At 36.1% G+C, this 18,505-nt stretch overlaps 1 protein-coding gene and 1 long non-coding RNA gene across 2 annotated transcripts; one reads left to right on the top strand and one right to left on the bottom strand.

Annotated features, from left to right (window-relative positions):
- The first annotated feature begins 744 nt into the window (after positions 1 to 744).
- On the top strand, positions 745 to 7,399 carry LOC117663858 (uncharacterized). Its single transcript, XR_004590847.2, has 2 exons — positions 745 to 1,039; positions 4,393 to 7,399. It is a non-coding gene; the product is annotated as an uncharacterized LOC117663858 (long non-coding RNA).
- Positions 7,400 to 13,406: 6,007 nt separating this feature from the next.
- Positions 13,407 to 14,785, bottom strand: GJA8 (gap junction protein alpha 8). Its single transcript, XM_034414348.2, has one exon. The coding sequence runs from the start codon at positions 14,783 to 14,785 to the stop codon at positions 13,547 to 13,549; it is 1,239 nt and encodes a 412-aa protein (XP_034270239.1). The 3' UTR covers positions 13,407 to 13,546.
- Between the last annotated feature and the right edge of the window lie 3,720 nt (positions 14,786 to 18,505).

The following is an 18,505-nucleotide window of genomic DNA, read 5'->3' as shown; positions in this document are numbered from 1 at the left end:
GTTTCGCTTCTCATTCCAAAAAAAAAAAAAAAAGCTGCTTCAGCTCTGCCTGGATGGTGGGGGGATGGATTTATATTCCTCTCAGACGGCTGGTTATTTGCATTCAATATAAATCCTTCCGTTCCCCACCGTCCAGTCAGAGCTGAAGAAGGTTCTTGGATGAGGAACGAAACGTCTTTAAAGAAAAACAAGGAAGTCCAGTTGCCTCTTGGAAAAGAAAAGGAAAAAAAAAGCACCTTTGGGACAACCATGACCTGGATGACTGAGAATCTTCGTAGACACGTAGGGAAAGGGAAAGATATCTTTTTTTTTTTAATTTCTCCGCTATGAAAATTAATAAAACGAGGAATGAGCAGCATTTCTTCTAACTCCACTAATTATTTTATTCCTCCTAAGAGAGTGAAAGGTCAGGCAGAAAACGGGTTAGAATTAGAAGTGGGTTAGATTGAAGCACTTGGTCCCTTTTACAACGGTCCGTTTCATGGAACACTAAGCTTTGCTGGCTGGGGAATTCTGGGAGTTGAAGTCCGCCAGGCTTAAAGTTGCCAAGGTTGGAGACCCCTATCGTAGAGGTCTCTTCAGGGCAATAGGTTTCACTTTCCTTTATACTGGAGTCTAAGACCTCTCAAGGGCCGCTAAAAAGGATTCAGAGAGCACGTCATCGACCGAAGCGGAAGACAACCAAGTTTATCCGCAGAGGCTTGAAAAGGGGATTCACGCGATTCAGTTGGACTTCCGGTATCTGGAATCTAAAGGCGGCGCTTTGGGATGGTGGGCGGGCCTAAATTGGCCTGTCGAATTAGGGCCGGGGGTGGGGAAGTATGGCCCTTGGAATTCTGGGAGTTGAAGTCCACAAGTCGTGAAGGGGCCTTAGTTCCCCAAACCTCTGAAGGGAAAGGGAATGAGAGAATTGCCTTGTTTTCATTGGCTGAAGCGCGGGAATGACGGAAAGGCCTGGCTTGAGGAGCTTCTGATAGCATTTTTTAAGCGGGCGATTCCGAATTAAACATCCTGTGAGAAAGGGCGCCTCGACGATGAGGTCAGTTTTACTAAATTAGAGCCTGTTAAACAGCTAATAAAGGAGCAGGCCCGAAATGTAAGTCTATTGGCAGTTAAGGAATTATGGCACCTCGATGGAGATTTTTTTTCCTTCTTTTGGACAGGAAGAATAAATGGCTGTTGGAGTCGAGAGTTTAAGATTAGCAACTGCGCGGAGATCTACCTTAGTGGTGCCTCTTGAACACGGGATCATAACTTATTTATCTTCCACTATGGTGTAAATACTGTTAGATGTTGACACAAGTATGACATCAGAAGTGCCAATATATATATTTCAGTTCTCTGGGAGATTTCACTAATCTCAAGGTCGCTATCTTTAAGAAAATCAGTTACAGAGATTTCATCACTAAATAGTTGAGCTGGAATTCACTAGAACAGAGGTCTGCAACCTTAAACACTCAAAGAGCCATTTGGACCCGTTTCCCACAGAAAAGAAAACACCGGGAGCCACAAAACCCTTCCTGTGCCTGACTATTTCTTCAGCGGCCACAAAACTAGCATATGTAGTTGAATTAAATGTTCTGTTTTCTTCTGAAACTTTTCTTTTCTTGGATTGATCCATTGTTGGCCTACCAGGGGTTGAAAAGCTCAATAAATAGCATGCCAGCGGGTGTCACACATTGGCGGTTGTGACGCATATTTTGAATGACGGAGCCGCAGCAGAAGGGTGAAAGAGCCACATGCGGCTCCAGAGCCGCAGGTTGCTGACCCCTGCACTAGAACATGTAATGCCATGTCTCACATATTAGACAAAGACTTCAATTTATCAATGTAAGAATATATCACTTCTAGCTCTTGTCTCTTATCTTTTTACCTCCTCTCTGGTTTGTCTGTCAAAAGTTGGCTCTGCACTTAGTCTACATATCTGGTGAAATTTAATCCATAACAGTTTATATGATAATAAATGATCAATCTGTGGTGCCCATAGACATCTGTGGGGTTCTATAATCAAGTCCATTGATCTTTAAATAAAGATTCCATACACTTGACAACCACTGGAAGAAAGTTTCTTCCTAAGGACTTGTTTTATATTGACGCAGTCCACAAGACATGCTTAAATTTGTGTCAGCCTTTTTCTAATCATCCAATTACATGCATTCTGACTAGCCACTTGTTACGAGTACATACCAGCCGTACATGGCTTGAATAAATGCAGTATTTCTATGCTAATAATATAGATGAATTGACCAGCATGTTGTGAATGGATTTGCATGTAGTATCCAAAAAAAGTAGCTGAAAAATAAAATTGAAGAATAACTGAGCTAAATATGAAGAGGTCTTAATATAAAGGTTTGGGGAATGTAAGTCCAAAAATTATTAGCCAGCCTCTGAAAATATCTGATGACTGATTTTACAAGGATGTGCTAAAACTTTGCCCAGATACTTTTGTTTTGTTTTGTTTTGTAGCTGGTTTTGTTTATAGCATAGACTCTTATCAATTAAAAACATCACTTTAAAATGCAACCTGAAATGTATTTTGCTTTTTCCTGTTTATGTAAAAATAAAAGTTATTAATGCACTGCATAGCAAAATAAATATTGATGCCCATGGACAAAAGACTTCAGATTTATAGTGTTCCAGTAGAAAAAATCCTATCAATGGGGGAAATGGACATATCATTATATTATTTACATCTATATAGAAACTATGGTGTGTATAGACTTTAAACATAAATGGAAAACGTATTCTATCCTGAATAGTATTTATAAGGAAAAGTGAGAAGAAAAAACAACTAGAAAACCACACAAATCATATTTCTGAATAATTTTCTAATCTGGACTCATTAACTGAAAAGGCTGCAATTCAGTGAGCTCAGTTGGACAGGCTACTAAACAAACTTTATACTGCCTAGCTATTAGGACATTGCTATGCTTCACATTGATAAAACACAATTGAAAAATGAACTGATAAAAACACAAAATTTATAATTCAAACAAGAAGGTATAGGGATACTGTACTAAATATAATAATTATGTATCTGAACGAAATAACAATCGTAAATCTTATAACATTTTTGGCTTTAGTATACATGTGTGAATCTACAGACTCCTTTGACTTGTAAATAAATACCATTTGACCAATGAAAATGAAAGTAACTGACTTTGTGACTTTATTTGCATTATTGTTTATTACAGTATAAATTGAGTTATACTGTATTATTCCCATCTTAGATTTAAAAACCAGCTGAGTTGAGTTAGTGGCTCACTCTCAGCCCAACTCACCTCACAGGGTTATTGTAGGGAAAAATTAGACAAAAAAGTATTACATTTGTTAAGCATCTTGAGTTATTTATTTAAAATAATAATAATGGCAGGTTATATAAATTGTGTGTGTATGTGTATATATATTTCTATATCTGTCTATCTTATCTGTCATCTACACCTACGAGACTGCCTTTTGCCACCAATAGCCTCCCACCGACCAGTTCGTTCTCACAGGGAGGGACTACTCAGGGTACCGTCAGTCAAATTATGCCGACTGGCGACTCCCAGGGGGAGGGCCTTCTCTGTGAGGGCTCCAACCCTTTGGAATGAACTGCCCCCGGAGATACGGAATATCCCTGATCTCCGTGCTTTCCGCCGTGCCCTCAAGACCCTGATGTTCCAACAGGCGGGGCTAAACATATGAACATGTGAATGAATTTTTTAATGTTATCTAATTCTGGGTTTTATTTAATTGACCAAACTAAGTAATAATTTTAATTAGCAATTTTATGATGTTTGTGTGTCTATATTTTTCTTGACTTTACACTGCCTTGAGTCCTACGGGAGAAAGGTGGTATAGAAAAATAAATAAATAAATAAATAAATAAATAAATAAATAAATAAATAAATATCTATCTAAACGTTTTATTCTAAGAAGGCAATTCATCTTGCTATAAGCTAATACAGTAAAAGAATAAATACAATTTTGCATTATTTAGACCTAAATGGATCTGAATAAATTAATGGCACAATCCATTATATTGATTGAGATGTAAATCCTATTTTTAATAGTGTTTCCCCAAGGTATTTTTGCATAGAATTTCAAGCTTAATTGGTTTGCAAGCTGATTTGCTTGCAAGTTTGTCATGGACATTTCCTATCCTGATCTAGATTACTAAGGTGTCTTTTTCCTACTCAGGAGTTTTATGCCATAATAAATATAAATTACAAATATTGTTTTCCAGCACTACTAGGCCTACATTCACATTGATCTATTAAGCATATTTATTAAACATATTTTTTTTCTGTATTACTATTACTGTTAAACATTACTTTGCCTAACTTCTGTGCAGTAGAGTTGCTTAAGAGATTTAACATTTTGATTTCTATCACTATTTTTATCATACAGCTCACATTAAAATTACTGTCCATCAAGACTGTGAAAAGTAGAGAGCTTCCATTTGACGTCACAGCGAGATGATGTGGATTAGTAGGGTTCCACAAAATCCAGCCGATTTCTATCCGCCAGGAGGTCTTTCGGGGCCAAAGTCACTCTGGAGGGGTGATGAAGAGAGGAAGGATCTTTTGTCGATGGTGATGGGACAGCAGTTCCCTCACTCAATTTGAAGGAACGTTCCTGACCAGCGGAAGAGAGGACGGCCATTATGGCCAGACTAAGGCTGTGACAACCAGGACAAAGAAGCAGGAAGTAATGATTTTACAACAGTGTGTCTGATCTGGTGAGATTTTTTTCCTAATTTCTGCCATGGAATTAAATCCCCAAGAAAGCACTTTTGAAAAGTGGGACTCTACAGAGTAGGAGGAAGGGAATACTCTCCCGCCTCTGAAAGAATAGCGGCGAGTGAGATTTGGAACCGATGACAGATCCAAACAAAAGAGAATCATAATGAGAAGGTAAATCTAAAAGTAAAGGGAAAAACATTATAATCTGTTTAAGATTTTTTCTTTTTTTTCCCTGTTTCTTGTAATTTTGAGCAACGAATTTTAAAGGACTAAACTTTTGGATTTTTTTAAAGTTTGCTGTAAAAATGAAGAGAAAGTGCCAGGGTGACACCTACTGGCTGGAAAAGACATTACACTAGTGGAAAGAATAGCAAAATATTTTGACTATTACAGATAAGAGAACAGAGACAATAGAGAATAGAGATAAAACAGCAGCTACTGTAAATGTTTTTGCTTGGTGTCTGGAGAAAGATAGTGAATACATTGAAACCCTTTGAAGCCTTGTGAATTATAAATACTCTTGATGGCCTAAACAGTGGAATAGCTTGGTTTTCCTTTAAAACCAAGTGAAGTGGCTTTTTGATTTATTAGATATTTTGGGCTATTGGATTATTGAATTATGGGGGACTTGGTGGGCCCTTTGGATTATAAATATCAACTGACAGAAGATAAAGAAATAACCGTAGTCACAAAATGGACTGATTTTGTGCACTGACCCTAAGGATTACAAATACAGATAACTCTGAGAAATGGTTGGTGATTGAGAGAAATAAACTTTTGATTGGTTTCCTAGCCTCCTGTGTACGTGGGACACTGTGGTGATTGTGGGCTGTTTTGGACCATTGTGTTCTTTTTTTTTGTTTCCCTTCTTTCTCTTTCCTCTTTTAATAACTCAACTGGATTGTCTCTCTTAATATTAGATGCTGAAATGACAAGTATTCAAAATTTAACTAGATAGGGGAAAAAGCATAATCTACACCATCATTAGCTTCCTCTAATCCAGGAATATCAAACTGACGGCCTGCCGGCCAGATGCGTCACACATAGACCACACCCATCCCAGCTCCGCAAAGGGAAAAAACATTGTGAAACGTCACATGATGGCAGCATGACACCGCAAGTTTGACACCTGTGCTCTAATCCATCAAGTCAAAGATCAATAGACACTATGCTACAACAAGAGAAAATGAATACTTCTCAAATACAAATGATGCTTTAGTCTACACAGGAAACTATGACAAAAAATCACAATGAGATGAAAAATGAGATGGGAGAGATGAAAAGTGGTATGGGAAAGATGAAGAAAAAAATACACAATTTGAATGAAAGAATATTCAGCAAATGATAACAAAAAATGAACAAAGGATTCAGAAAACAGGAGAAATCAGAACAAGCAGAAAAAAAGGTGGATGAAATAAATCCAAGACTGACAGAGGTGAATAAGGAGCTGGAAGACTGATAGTATTCCAAATGGAGAAGGCGGCTTATTATTTACAATTACAGAATATTGAAGAAGAAAAAGGAGAAGACCTTCTAGACATGATGATAGAGTTGTTGGCAGAGGCTCTAAAGTTAAATAAGCAGGAGATGGATAACAAAATAGATGAAATATTTAAAATACATGCGAGCTGTGCAAAAAGGCACAGACTCCCAAGAGAAGTGCATATGAGATTTGTCAAAAAATCAACAAGGGATGAAATACTTAGCAAGGCAAGAGATGAACCACTGCAAGACTGTGAAAAGTAACTTTGCAAACAGCAAAACTAACTTTCTCAGTTAAAAGCTAAGGACTATTTTGAAATGCAAAATTGCACGTTTAGTAAATAAATAAAGAATGCAAGATAATGCAAATCTTACATATCTTTTACAAAATTATTATACAATGTGTAAGGTTCAGTACTGAAAATGTTGGCACAAGTAAGTGTAGTGCATTGAAATTTGACTTACGAGCCCAATCTAATAGGATTACTTGACCAATAACTTTTTGAATAGCAAGCTAACACTTACCAGTTTTGGTGCCTCTTTTGCAGAGCTTGCAGAAGTAAGGCCTGGTATTAGGCAAAAAGGCTTAAAGTTCAGATTTGAGACCGGAAAGAATCACACACTGCATAGCAAGCAAACAGGTTTTATTTGCTCCCCAAAGAAAGATATAAAGGTACACATGAGAGATCTTACATTCCTTTTATCTGTTGAGAGCCCCAGTTCCAGCAATTAAACACCACCTATGTACTCTAATTCTGGGCTTAGCTATAGCAGAATGGTTCCTTCAGGTGGAAACATAGCACATTTGACCAAGTCTGCCTATGGTAATGCTTTGCATACCCATATTCATTTCTGACAAGGCTTATCATAGCTCAAATAGCCAAAGCAGCCCTAATAAACCTTAATAAATTCTGATGTGAGAAAAATTACAACTACTTAAAATTAGCACATTTAAATTAAAAGAAATACCTGGTATCTGTGACTCACAGACATGCTGTCAGCATTATGTAGCAAAGTGGGTTACATGCTAATTAGCCTGTTCAAGGACTTTGATGTTGGCCAAACTATGAGCTCTTGTCCTCCTAGAGATTACAATGGTCTTCTGATGAACATTCTGTACACCTGTGGTGCCTGAATAATAGTATGTCATAAAAGTTCTATGGGAATAAATGAAATACAATTAAGACATATAAGCATTATGGCTATAAAGTTAATTTAAGAATTGCTTCAGTTCAAATTCACTTCACTAATTGGAAACAGTACAAAATCTAATTTAATACACTTATCATAAATCTTTCAGAAAACTAATTCTGTTCTTCACCAAAACATGAATGGCTTAATTTCATTGGTCCTTTTCCACTGGAGGAAAGAGAACTCTCCAGTGTCTGTAATCATAATGGGGAGAAAACCCTACAACCTAAATATATCATTCTCTAAACATTGTTTACTTCACAAAACATTGTATTTTGTTTAGTAGAAGTCAACTCCAGGAATGATTGCATTGTATAATACAGTATACAACTGGTAAATTACCCATAGTCATTTCCTATATTTGAACTAATATAATTTGGCAACTGTGATATTTTTATTTATATTCCTCATATGGCATCTATGGCCTTTGTTACACATATGATATTTGCATATTACATATTACATATATGATATTTATATTTCTGTGACCCCAGAAAATCACTGATTTATGACACTGTAATTTGCAGCTCTGAACTGATGAAATGAATTGTTGCTCCAAGGAAAAGGCCATGAAAGTAGGATTGCAGGGTTTTGTCTAGAGCTGCAGGGTGAGTCAATTCCCAATGGCAGAAATGTCTATTCCTGTCTGCCAAGTCCTTTGATTCTTACCTCCAAACTGAAATCAAAGCCCTGGGATGCCTTGCTGTTATTCCCCATCCTCCCCAGCAATTCAAGGGGTAGCTTTGCCACTCTCTCACGCAGAGGCCCTTTTGCAGCACAGTAAGAATGCCAAGGTTAAGAAGAAGATAGACACGGGACTGACTGAAGCACCATTTTTGCATTCATCCATTGAGAACCTGAAAGGAACATTGGTCAGTCCACAAGGTTTCTTAGCACTTGGTGTCAACTGTCAATAGTTAGGACATTCATGGGGACACAAATATAGTTTTCAGGGTTTGTGGAGTGAAAATGTGTCTGGGTAATGTTGGCACATATATGTAATAATGGCACATATGTGAAGGGCAATCAAGCATTCTTCACCTTCAGCGATACCTTTTTACATTTAATAAGCATGAGTACATAAGAGCCACTGGAATTCTCAGATCAAATAGGAGCTAATCATCTCTCACTAAGTGCTATAAACAGTGCTGGGAAAGTGACTGCTAGTGCCTGTGTTTATTTGCTACTGCAAGTTGTCTGGTTCTACAATGCCATATACATTATGGCTCAGAGCAGGGATACCTGGAAAAAAAAAATCACCTCCTCCTAAATGAGCCTACCCGTAATCTACAATTTCAGCAGACGTCCTGCTGGATGTTCCCCACCAGGAGAGGTTACACTGTGGATACAAACAGTAGGGACCTTTCTTTATAGGCTTCTTAGGTGTCAAATTCTTTTCTAGAGGAAGTCAATCTAGCCATCTCGCTACTGAGTTTCAGATATGCAGTATAAAGTATTTTGACTTATTTTGTCCCTTTAAATCATTTTATTTTACTGAGTTGTTAGCATTGCTTTGAGGCAAATTGAACCCTAAATATTTATAATGAAAAAATAAAGAGTTGTACTACAGTCTTCTTTGTTTACATTCCAAGGTATTCTTTTAAAATTCATTGAAGGGTTTGCACGTACAGTTACTCCCCAGTAACCCAGTAACTCTCCCCAGCAAGCAAAGGTATAATCTTAGAGAAAGTTGCTTTAGTGACTTCAAGTGTCAATAATATGCAGAGATTTAAATATCAGATTTATATATTTGCTTATAATTATACATCATAGTAACTAGAATGTGAATTACATCTATACAGTTGCTGTGATTACTTTCTTGTATATTAAGGTTTTTTTTTTTTAAATCTTCAACATTTTTCAAAAAGCAAATTAAAAACACTAATATAAAAAGTGATTGAGAGGAAATAACAAACATTAAAAACAAAAACAGTATTTTCAATAATTAATTTTTAAACTCATAGTACTTTAATTTTTGAACTTACTTATTGAACTACACATTTCCAGTGAAGAAATTGTGTATTGAAGACATTTTTCAGAGCTGACATTTGCTACTAAGAACAAGGAGCTGATGAATAGATTGGCTTCTTTGACCCTCTCAGAAGGAAAAAAAAAGGTTGTGAGATTGCCCATGTTGCTCCTCACCAGGAGACTGCAAGGCAATGGCCTCTGGAGGGTGGTGGAACCAGGAAATTCTTGCTCCAGCCACAGTCAAAGCCTTCAAAGGACACTAAATTCAAACTTCTTTTGTTAACCACCTTCAGAAATTGCTTATAAACTGCTTTAAAGAAGTTAGACATCTTCAAATGTCAAGGCTGGAAACACATGAGTGCCTTCAATCCTTAATATAAAAAAAAATGACACTGTATCTTTAAAAACCTTAAGAATTCAAAACTGAATGGCAAAAAGCAAGACTAAGTACTGAAGTCTTGCTTAAACCAGTCTTAAACCAATTAAGAAAAACTTGGACTATTTGATTTTAAACATTGACTGACATTAATTACAAAGAATAAATACATTTTTGTGAACAAGAAAAATTATTTTCAATATTGGAAACAAGTAGCTTACAATGGCATTCAGGAACAGCAAAAAGACTTTGAATTAACATTGTCAGCTACATTATATTTTTATGAACACCCTGTGCCAGATGATGTTACATCATAAAACATTACAGAAAAATATTTGGGGGGGGGAATCATATCTGAGGTGTTTGAGGAGAACAAAATGGGCAAGAATATATCAATGGATGTGCAAGAAAGTGGGATGAGCCTCTAAAAATTAGGAAGGAAATAAAAATGCCAATTGAAAACAATAATTGGAATAATTTCTTCCTGATGGATTTACCAAAGAGGCTTGTTAAAGTTCTGAAGAGGATAGTGATCTTTTGAATGCATTAATGAGAAAGATTGTTTTATGTAAAAAACCATGATGATGATGATGATGATTGGGATAAATAGTTTTATATTCCTAACTAAAAGGTGAAGAGATAGTGAAATTGTTGATACTTGTTGAGATAAAGAAGGAAATTGCTTTTTTGGTTTTCTTTCCTCTTTCTTTTCTTTCTTTCTTTCTTTTTTCTTTCTTTTTTTTGCACTTTTTCTTTTTTTTTATTTTTTTTATTATTGTACTTAAAACTTTTCATAAAAACATTCCCTTAAAAAACTTATTTATTAAACTTATTATACAGTAATGAACAGCAAATTGTAATGAGCTGCAAATTGTCAGTACTCAAGTTGTTTTCTCATTTTTTGATAAAAATTGTGTCCATGTCATGGATGGAACTAGTCATTTATCTTTTGATTTCCTCCTAAATATTTTTTCTCCTATTTTAATCTTTTTGTAATTTTTTAAAAACCTGTTCAAAAGCTTATAAATCCATTATCAAATAAATCAGCTTGGCCATCTAAGGAAAATTCAAATGTAATTTGCTGTGTTTCTTACCTGTTCCCTCACTTCCAAGTGGATGTATTATATATTATATCAGATTATCTTTTGTTGTTGTTGTTTAACATTCTGATGTCCCCAAACCCTTTGTGAGGCTTCCAAGTTTCAAAATTCCAGAAATAATAGATTTATTATTAATAAAAGAACAATAGAATATTCTACTAGAAAATTTTAATAGAATAGTACTATAATTTTTAAAAAATTGAATCATCATTACATGTACTTAAACTTCTTTGCTTCATTTAAGAGATTCCCCTTCCTTGCTTCCAAGATTAAAATGATAAAGGATGATATCTATATATTAATAGAGTGCATTGTAATTTGTTGAGGTTTAATGTCCTGATCCCAGATCATGGGAGTGATTATGGAGAAAAATCCCTGGCTTCAACTGACTTCTGAATTAGGTGCTTATGCCTTTAATCTGCTGAAAAATTCTATGGATCCTTTCTGGGTGTGTTGGCAGTTTATGCAAAAGGGATTTTCTGAAATGGATTAAACCTCCCTTCGCATTGTTTCCGGACTGGAGAGAATTTGCTGAGCCACTAAGGGCTGAAAAAACAGAGCCAATGAAAGTGCATACCTGCACATTTCTGTTGGTATTAGTCTCCACTGCCTTAAAAAGATCTGATTTGCTACACATATGCAAGTTATATTTTCACCAAATCAATAAGAGAGAGGGATTTTTTTTATATTTTTTTTTAGATCTCAAGATAAAAATCGACATTTTCAAGAAATCAATTTCTCTTTCTCTCTGCTCAGGCACATACCTATATCTATATCTCAGAGGATTGTGCAAAATCTTCAAAGAGGTGTTTTGCAATGTGCAGGTTGCTGAACAAAGCATCTGTTTTGGGACTGTTAAAGCAGCTGGATTCTTTGCATAGTAGCTTTCCTAAGAAAGTGGGAAATGAGCAAGTGTTTTGCTAAATCAAAAACTACTTTGTATCACTCTGCACATTGTGAATCATTTCTCTGGAAAGTTTTGCTCAGTCCTAGTAATCTGCTGTTAGATAAACAGATGGCTTTGGTTGCCAGATAAATGTGTTGCTTTTTCTGAGGAGTTTCCCAGAGCTTTTGTTTCTATCATTATTCTAAGACATATTGCTAGCAGAAGAGAAAGCAAGAGAGCACAGCTATCAGATGGCTGCTGAATCTTATTTCGGTATTGGAGATGGGACCTTGAAGGACATAATAATATTCTTTGTCACCTCACTGCTACTTCCTGTTCTCCTAAGTGGCAGGAAGGCTGCCAAGGAGACTGCTTTACTCTACCAAATAATATGGTCATCCCATTCTACTGCTGAAAACAGAATAATGAATAGTAAATCTCAGTTTGCTTCAACAAAAACATTTAAAGGGGTCTATCCAAATGCATCCAACCAGCTTCATTCTGCACTGGTCCTGCATCAGTCCAAACCACTAGAATAATGACTTGAAGGCTATGCAAAATAGGCCATGCAATCAGCACAGTAGGAAATATATTACTAGGACTTCAGCTTTAACACATATCTCTCAAGCAAAAAGCAGAATAAGGTATCATTTGGAATACAATTATAACTCAAGTCTATATTCTCAGGGGGGGGGTTTACTTTCCATTTGCTAAAAATGATTTAGCTAAGGATAATTTAGCCTTCAGCTACCTATAATAAGCAAATGGCATTTTCATTATATAATACAATTTGGACCATTAAAATGCACATTTTCTCCTGGAGCTCATAATATATTACAGCTACAAGATACAGCACACTTCAATACATACTGTAAAATGCCAGTATTTTCTTCCATTTCTAATGTGGTCATTAATGATCTAATAGGAATCTATCTTTCTCCAAAAACTGGAACAGCTCAAAGTGGGGTAGGTGTTACACCAGTACAGCCTCTTCCCATGTGGTTGAAGATACCCATTTAACCAAGCATTTACTACTTACTACACTGTACATTTTAGAAGTTCAAATGAAATAATTTATATTTTTCACATTTGGTTTAGGTTATGTTTTTCATCTATCCCTGTCCTGTGATGAGAAACAATCAAATAAACAAATCAGCAGATCGCCAAAAAAATATTTTGATTATGCCAACAGTTTGTCTGGCACAATCACCAATATTGGTTCTGTAGCTAAGTTAGGTTGTCTGTGAACTATGCTGATTTATCAAAGTAAACCTCATTTGTCTCCATAAGCAAACATTTCTGTACATTCACTGGGAGATGAATTAAAACCCCTTTTGAAAGGTAACTGATTTAAGTTCCACAACAAGGAAGGTGGCGAAAGCCCCAAGCTATCAATTTATCTCTATATATGACCATCAGAGAAATAACACCTCCCAAAGGCTAGAAGAAAAGGAGAGCATAAAAACAGTTGCAGTCACAGTTGTTACATTTGTTTTCCTCATTGCTTTCAGTGGTTGGTGGGTTTTTTTTGTATCTCAATATTGTTATAGTGCATTTTATTTTATAGTAATGAAATCATTTCAAGTGAAGAATTCATTTCATTGTTGCATTACATGACTAACATGATAACTAGTACCAGTATCATGAAAAACAATAATGATAAAACAGTTAACTTTCATAGTACTTTTTTCCTAGCTAAAACATTGATAAATATTAAGAAACAATATTAAAATGACCACTTTAGCATCTTGTTTCAGACATCTGAGGTGTGTATATATGTAAGTGTAGGGGGGGTGGATTCTTAGGTCACTACTCATACAGTCAGATCATCAGACCGAGCCCGACTGCTGCCTTTGCTTAACCTGCTCAGGGGTCTTGTGTCAGTTGTCACATCAGCAGATGATAGTGGCAAGTTCTGCTGTGGTGGTTCTAACTCGTTCTCCATGGCCTTTTCTTCTACTTCTTGTTCTGTTTTCTCCGTTAACAGTTCTAACCTTTGTGGTTCAGCTTCCTCAGCTTCCTTCTCTTCTGATTCCTCCTCTGCTTCTCCTTTCTCCTTGTCCAGTTGGTCTATGTGTGTGTAGGAGTGCAGTTGTTCATTAAATGTCCTGGAGAGGTTTTTCAGGTGTTCAATGCTACTCTTCTCTTCCATGTCATGCAATGAACTTTCTACTCCTACTTCTGTCAAAGGAAAGTAATGGAATTCTTGCTTCCCTTCCTCCTCTAGCAATTTATACCCTTTGGCTTTTTGGATAGATGAAACAGCAATAGAATGAAGGTGAGTCTCTGGCATTTCCACAGGTTGTTGTTCCACTGGTTTTTTGAAAGCATTCAAGATTTTCTTGAGACCCAAGTGACTGATCTCTACAAGATTGAGGAAAAGGGATACTGATGCCACAGCCAACATGAACATGATAAAAACAGTCTTCTCAGTAGGCCTGGATGTAAAACAGTCTACAATGTTGGGGCAAGGCCATCTGCCACAGCGGTAGAGAGGATAGATTCGGAAGCCATACAGAAAGTATTGACCCACTATAAACCCAACCTCAAAGAGGGTCTTAAAAAAGATGTGACAGATATAAGTTCTCAGAATGGTTCCCTCAAGATGGAACTTTTTGATCCCTCTGTGGCTTGTATCCTTCATAGAAACAGAGTTGCCGTCATCTTGGTTAAGAGGTGAGTTTTCTTCCTCTGCTTTTCTTTGCTGAGCTCTTTCAGCTTCTTTCCGCTCTTTCCTTTTCTGTTGCACCTTTACATAGTGGGCAGCATGGCCCAAATATACCAGCGAAGGAGTGGAGACGAAGATGATTTGGAGAACCCACAGACGGATATGAGAGATAGGGAAGGCCTCATCGTAACACACATTCTCACAACCTGGTTGCTGAGTGTTGCAAACAAAGTCTGACTGTTCATCGCCCCATACAAATTCTGCTGCAGTTCCTAAGATCAGGATTCGGAAAATGAAGAGTACTGTGAGCCACACTCTCCCAATGACAGTGGAGTGTTCATTCACCTCTTCTAAGATGTTCCCTAAAAAACTCCAGTCACCCATTGCTGGCTGTTTAAAAGAAAGACAATGATTACATTGTATTATACTTTAATAGTTTAAATATATATTATCTACATGTCTTATTCATTTTGTATTGTACATTTTGTTCATTACATTGTATTATACTTTAATAGTTTAAATATATATTATCTACATGTCTTATTCATTTCTCATTATTTTTAACATGCTTCACATTTTCACAATCCATATTCCAATGAAATCAAAAGCGTATTTCATTTTGAACTGTACATTTTAATCCAAAGAGGCTGCTGCAAGCAAACAGCATAGCAAAGGGTGCAAAGCCATGCTCTCTTCTCTTTTTTATTTTTAAAAATACTCTGAAACTACTCTGAAATTAGAAGCCATTTCATGCTATAAATTGCTATTGCCTTCTCCAAAAATCTCACAATCCAGAAAAGTTTTGGAAGGCAGTTCTTGGAACTCTACACGCTGTCTAAATAATTGTGGTCCCTATATATGGGAAGGATGCTAGGTCAGGGAAGACTAAAATGAAGATGATTCTAGCCATCACTTTTCCTGAGGGGAATCTTTTTGCTGGTTACTTCTGCAGTGTGCTGGATTTTATTGAAAGCATTTGGGTGGCAGTGCCAGTGATGTATATTATAAAAGAAAAATTATTTTCCTACCCATAAATTGAAAGCTGAAATCTGGTCTTTAGAAACTTCTATTTGATTATCAATGAGGTGATCAGTATCTCCAGAAAAGAAATCTAATCTTTTAGATAATGTTGGATACTACATTGTTAATTGTTAGATAGGTATTGGTATCAATTGTAACAGTGTCTATAATTACAATGTTCATAAAAGCAGATGCCTTGTGGACATTTAGCTCTTTATCAAACTCTATGGTTTAGAGTCATACATTGTGCTAAGCCATGGTTTGTTCATTACGGTTGAGTTTAAGTCATAAACTTAGTACAAATTTAGTATGTCCCATAATACATTAAACCAAAACCAAATAAACTACCATACGGTTTAGCAATTTCTATGAAACCAACCATTGTCTTTAAAAAATCACAGCTATGAGCTGGCTGGGCTGGGAGTTGTATGGATGGAAATTTGATAAGTAAATATATTTAAATAAATAAAATTGGCTTGTTACAATGGGCAAAGGTTTGAGATGTACAAGTACTTTCCATATTCAATATACAAATCCAGTGGGAAATATGTAAGCTATCATTGTACTATACTAGAGATCCGAAGAGTCTGGAAATGCTTATGTTCTGTTCGACTGTACTAGTACTCTGCTTTTCTAAGCATTATCAATAAGGCATTCCACATATTATTCTATATGTATCATGTATAACTTGCATTATTCCTTAACAATTATTCATTTCTCAGAGTATTCATCCACAGTGCAATTCAGTTCAGAATAATTAAACCAAATATAAACCAAATATAATTACTTTCTGACAAACTTAAAATAACATCATCGCCCTGAGTCCTGCTGGAGAAGGGCGGTATACAAATTAAAACAAATAAATCAGTAGCACACTTTCATTAATATAAACTAGAGCAATATCCACACCACCTTTATGCCCCTAAAGTTTATGCTTGCAGGTCAACACGCCATACAGTTCCTTTTAACATATTTAGAAATAATCTATTATAGTTTTTTTTTCCAGTAATAGGATCACAAGAGTCATAAATACTTTAACCTTTTCCTGAACAATTCCTGCAACAATGATAGGATGCAATGGTTATGGTAAATTTCTGGCTCTTGCATTCTTTTTAAAAACTGCAAACTCTTGGCCAAGTTCAAAGTGTTTTAGTTGAGGGAAAAAAACATATTCTGAGAAGACATTAATCTAATATTAATTTATATTTAAAGAAGCATCCAAGCAACTTGTCCTTTAGTTAAAACAATCCACATGTCATCCTAAGAACCAAATTGCACACTTCCTATAAAAAGCGACCACCACTTAGGCATAAATGTGCAAGAAAATTCTTATCTCCAAGCCTCCGATCAAACAGGACACCTTTTCATATTCAAGCTGAATGTATGTTTCCCCAAGTGCAGAAATTCAGAAAGAAGAAAGCAGGATATTACAGATGGTTTCATTAACATGTTTCTACATGTTAGATGCATGCTTGCAAAACAGCCTACTATCACCATGCATTCAGGTGTTTCTTTAGAACACCAAGACTTAATTTAAAAAAAAAAAAAGGAGGAACCAAACAGTTGGCCTCTAGATGCTGACATCCTCAGAATCCAGGAGCTGTTTTTTTTTCCCCCAACCACCTAGGAAGAAAACAATATTGTTATGAATATGAAGCAGCAAACTTGCCACAGTGGAAGGATCCGCTGAAGATACGTGCTCCCGTTGTTGCTGGGTACTCTGCAGCAAAAAAAAGAAAAAAGTTTTAACTTTTCCCTCCTCTAAAAGTCCCCAACTTTGTCACATGACTGAGCAAAAGTGACTGGATCAGCATTGACAGGTAGGCTTTACTTGCCCCGTAGTATATAAGCTCTAAGCCAGACATCTTTACAAAATGAATGACATTCGGTGACAGGAAGAACAATAGAGAGAAAAGACAAATAAAAAGAGGCCCATACAGTAGTGGAAAAAAAAAAAGGAAAAAGATTCTGCATGTTGAATAGAACTAAAATGAATTGGTAACAGGCTCTGGGCACCAGACACTGATAATATAGTGCAAGCAAACATGCTATTTTCAGAGGCCAATGTTATCTTACAGAGGTATGGTCTCCAAAGTTGAGATACCCAGGGAACCTGTATCCATATGAAAAATTAATGGACCATTAATAAATAAATTTTGTCTGCTATAAATACATTTAATTTGAACAAAATGTTATAATTATTGTTGTAATTATACAATGCTGGTAGCTCAGCAGACTAAAAAAGCATTGTGATTAACACCAGCTGTCTGCAATTACTGTAAGATCGAATCTCACCAGGCTCAAGGTTGACTCAGCCTTCCATCCTTTCTAAGGTAGGTAAAATGAGGACCCAGTTTGTGTGGGCAATAAGCTGACTTTGTATAAATACACAAAAGTATGAAGGCTATTGCTTAACGCCCTGAGTCTCCGGAGAAGGGTGGCCTATAAATCATTTTTTTTTAAAAAATGTAAGCAGAAATTGCCAGGGAACACAGTTTGAATACTGGGGTTATAGAGGATATTCCACTGGCATATTATTATTCTTATAATCATAATCAGAGCAACTTAATTCAGCCTAAACACATATTTAACAATCGTATCAATCTATGGGGAATTGAGAAAAGGTAATAATAAGGAACTTATGGATCTTCAAATGTTGCTGAATTGAAATTCTCATCAGCCTCATTCAGTATGGACTATAGTGAGATGGTTGGGACTTGTAGTTCACAGATACTTTCCTCTAGTCTTAGATAAAATTTGACCAAACTTTCTTTCAGAAGTGTCTATGGAGATTCTCAGTCATCCAGGTCATAGTTGTCCCAAAGGTGCTTTTTCAAGAGGCAACTGGACTTCCTTGTTTTTCTTTGAAGACATTTCACTTCTCATCTGAAAAGCTAAGAAGCTGAAGAAGCTTCTTGGATGAGAAACGAAATGACTTCAAAAAAACCGAAGAAAGTCCAGTTGCCTCTTGAAAAAGCACCTTTGGGATTTCTTTCATAAACCTTAGAACAACTTCAGATGATACCTGAGTGTATATTTCTTTACATTTAGCAGGATGATACATAGTGGAAATTTCTCAGGATA

This window comes from Pantherophis guttatus, chromosome 5, assembly GCF_059756535.1.
Source record: "Pantherophis guttatus breed Tessera chromosome 5, ASM5975653v1, whole genome shotgun sequence".
Lineage (NCBI taxonomy): Eukaryota > Metazoa > Chordata > Lepidosauria > Squamata > Colubridae > Pantherophis > Pantherophis guttatus.
This window is presented reverse-complemented; position numbering and strand designations above follow the sequence as displayed.

What these genes read in the sequence shown, in the direction of transcription:
- GJA8 (XM_034414348.2), bottom strand. Translation starts at nt 14,785, where the DNA reads ATGGGTGACTGGAGTTTTTTAGGGAACATCTTAGAAGAGGTGAATGAA.